Source organism: Erigeron canadensis, chromosome 9, assembly GCF_010389155.1.
Source record: "Erigeron canadensis isolate Cc75 chromosome 9, C_canadensis_v1, whole genome shotgun sequence".
Lineage (NCBI taxonomy): Eukaryota > Viridiplantae > Streptophyta > Magnoliopsida > Asterales > Asteraceae > Erigeron > Erigeron canadensis.
In genome coordinates, this window is record NC_057769.1 from 7,724,504 (window position 1) to 7,728,207 (window position 3,704).

General features: G+C 33.1%; 1 protein-coding gene across 1 annotated transcript; it reads left to right on the forward strand.

Annotated features, from left to right (window-relative positions):
* The first annotated feature begins 232 nt into the window (after nt 1–232).
* Nucleotides 233–2,217, forward strand: LOC122582930 (probable inactive patatin-like protein 9). The gene is made up of 2 exons (XM_043755361.1): nt 233–1,329; nt 1,802–2,217. The coding sequence occupies exons 1-2, from the start codon at nt 370–372 to the stop codon at nt 2,018–2,020; spliced, it is 1,179 nt and encodes a 392-aa protein (XP_043611296.1). The 5' UTR covers nt 233–369; the 3' UTR covers nt 2,021–2,217.
* Nucleotides 2,218–3,704: the final 1,487 nt, after the last annotated feature.

The following is a 3,704-nucleotide window of genomic DNA, read 5'->3' on the forward strand; positions in this document are numbered from 1 at the left end:
TTTTATATTTCACCTAATTATAATTATAATTATACTTTAAAATTTTATACTCGTAACAATAATACACGTACGTGTGTAGTATATATATTTATTTTAATTTTAATTATTTTATATTATATATTATTTATATAAATATAATAAGGGTATAAGTGTATAACTGTCTAAGTAGCATCACCATCATCTCCTACTTGTGCTCCTGGTTTAACTCCGTGTTCCCAAACACAAACTCTGAGTCCATTCCTTGAACCACGAGATAGAGACTTTATAACCACCCCCTATAAAACCTTAATTAACTCTCCACGTATTACCTTCAAATATATTCACTTCCATTTTTCCAATATCATAATCATAATATTATTTCTTTCAATAATGGAAATTAGCAAAATCACCTTAGAAATATTTTCAAAGCTAGAACAGCAATGGCTTATGTCACAAAGCGAAACCAACCACAAAAAAACTCGTGTACTCTCTATCGATGGCGGTACCGGAACAAACACCACCAGCGCCATTCCTTCCGGTGCCGCCTTGATCCACCTTGAACACCAGATCCAACTCAAAACCGGTAACCCAAACGCACGAATCATAGATTTTTTTGATATCGTGGCTGGTACCGGCATTGGTGGTCTACTTGCGTTACTTATCAACCTGTCTGATGGTTCCAGTACTAACCGCCCGCTTTATACTGCAAAGCAGGCGGTTAAGTTAATAACCGACAGACAAAACAAATTGTATAAAGTAAAAAACTTATATAACCGTGTTTTCAGACAGAAAACACGGTTATGTTCTAAAAGTATGGACAATGCTTTGAAACAAGCGTTGACCAGAAACACGGATAACAAGGTATTGACATTATCCGACACATGTAAGCCATGTATTGTACCATGTTTCGATTTACACACGTCAGCCCCGTTTGTATTTTCAAGAGCTGACGCGTGTGAATCAAAAAGTTACGATTTCGAACTTTGGAAAGTGATCCGTGCCACGTCATGTGACCCGTCATTGATGAAGCCGTTTAAGTTAAGTTCAATTGACGGAAAAACTAGTTGTTTGGCTATTGATGGTGGTTTAGTGATGAATAATCCTTCAGCAGCTGTTGTTACACATGTGTTGCATAATAAACGAGATTTTCCGTTAGTTAACGGAGTTGAGGATCTGTTAGTTTTATCGTTAGGTAACGGTGACGGAAGTGGTTTACAAAAAGTAAACGGAAGTGGTTATTGTAAAAGTGAATATGTTGTGGGGGTTGTTCGTGATGGTGTCTCAGAAACTGTTGATCAGATGTTGGGTAACACTTTTTGTTGGAGTCATATGGATTATGTTAGAATTCAGGTGACATATTTTTACATTATTTTAAGTTATGATATGTTATTTTTTAGTCTACATTATAGTAAAAGATGCGTTGTATAATAATGAAAGTAAAAACGAAAAAAAATCAATTGTGTTTTCACAACATAGACCACATATATCAAATGAGTACTATATATTAAAATTGTTGAGTGACAATATCTGTCATTTTGTTGAATATAAGTCACAGTTTTTGTTGGTTAGAGGTGTTAAATAAGCCTTTGCAGATTTGGTTTGGAAAAAGTTGTTGTTCCATTAGTTTAATGAGTTGGATTTATAAAAAGACTAATATTTGAACGGGTCCGTTTCAAGTCAGCATACTTAAAACAAATTTAGGTATTTTTAACTTTATATATATTTTTGTTTTCTGTTCGATAGTACTAGATTTGTTTTTCAACTACCCTTTTTTTTTATTAGATTTGTTTTCAATATTGATTTATATTTTATTTTTAAAAAGGCAAACGGTTATGGTAAAGTGGGAGAGAGCATGGAATCAGTGTTGAATGAGAGAGGCGTGGAATCGTTGCCTTTTGGAGGGAAACGGTTACTGACGGAGACTAACGGACAAAGAATTGATGGCTTTGTAAACCGGCTAGTGGCTGCTGCATCAGGAAGTAGTTTACCTCCAAGTCCGTGTAAAAATTCTGCCGTTAATCAACTTGTTAACGGCCGTTAAAAGTTACATTTAGGATTTTATTTAATCTTTTCGTTGCATTTCTAGAAATGTTATTCTATTTTATTTCTTTTTCATTTTCATTTTGTTTACGTTTTAGGTTTTGTACTAATTAGAATGTTGTATCATGTTCGCGGGGAAACTCCCACGTGAAGTGTAATAAAAAATAATGGTAATGCATTCTCGGATTCCTTCGTCAATTTTGTCAAAAAGAGTATGATACATGCTCACTTTAAAGGCCAAGAATATATGTTACTAAGTAAAATGGAGATAATTATATATTACGTACAAAATATAAATATATATTTGTATAGTTTGTTATAAATATCGTATAATATATCCAGTGTCGACTTAAGGTTTTTAGTGCCTTTAAATGAGATAAGTTTTAGCGACCTAGCTCATTAGCATATAAATTAAAGTAAACAGAATAAACAAAATTTAAAATAGTTCGACTTATGTTGTTGAACTACTAGTAATAAAAAGATACACATATTGATGCAAAAACCAATAAAGTGTTACTGCAATGCAAATTATATAATGGTATTTAGTTCAAAATTCAAATATTAAGTCTATTATACAAAAAATTGAAATTTTTGAAGGCTTAAAGTGACCGCCTAGTTCCTTAGTACTGTTGAGCCACCTATGAATATATCATATAATTATTAAAAGTGATGGTTGGAAATTTGTAATACTGGAGATTGTTTCGTGACTGCCTTCCATCCAAGATCAACTTGGCTATTTGCGGTATTCCAAATGTATCTTTAAGTTGCCCCATTTGTTTCTCGGGTCTTGATACGTTAGAACATGCAATTGTAGAATTGTAGGATTGCCAGCGAAACTAGAACTTTACTCTCTCATTGGTTTCATCTTACAATTCCAGAAGGCAACCCTACAAATACGCGCATTTGGATTGAAAATTTACAAGATTGCTCTCCTTCGTATAAGCAGACTATTCTTGGCATTCTATCGAGTTGGTAGTGGCTCCTATGGAAAAATAGGAATCAGACGGTATTTCACTCGGAGTATGACTCTAGCAAGATCATATTTCACTCTACTATTTCTATTTCCTTTTTATGGTTTTCGTCTCTTTGTAAAAAGTTTAGTTTATCATTGCCCTCATGGCAAATTAGTCCTAAGTATTTGATGTAACATTTCTTTTTACCTTTTCGGTATCTTCCCGAAAAATATTTTAATAGTATTTTTGTTGTTCCAAAAAAAAAAAGACCATTAAGGTTTTCATTGTTAAGAATTTTTGCAAATGATATAATTTTTTATTTTGATATGTAAAGTTTAGAGAAAAAATCTCTGAAATCACTTTCAACCATTTTTTTTAGCCACATCCAAAATGCTTACCTATATGGTTCAAAATGCAAACATCTTGCAATAACACGAGCATAGTATCCGTGCGTTGCAACAGCGGTGGAGATGAAGGGCGGTGGTGGAGATCGAGGGAGGCGGTGGAAAAGGAGGGCGACGGCGTTAGGTGATAAAAGGTCGTTGAAAGTGTGTTATGATTAAAGAGAACAGAGAAAGGAGGGTATATAAGAATTTCAGGTTTAAATAGGGGTATTTTAAGAAAAAAAAATATGCTTAAAGAGTATTATGAGAATACTGAGAAAAAATGCTTAATTTCTAAAATTAAAAAGCTAATATGCTTTATGAAAATTTATAGATAAAAATATTTGAC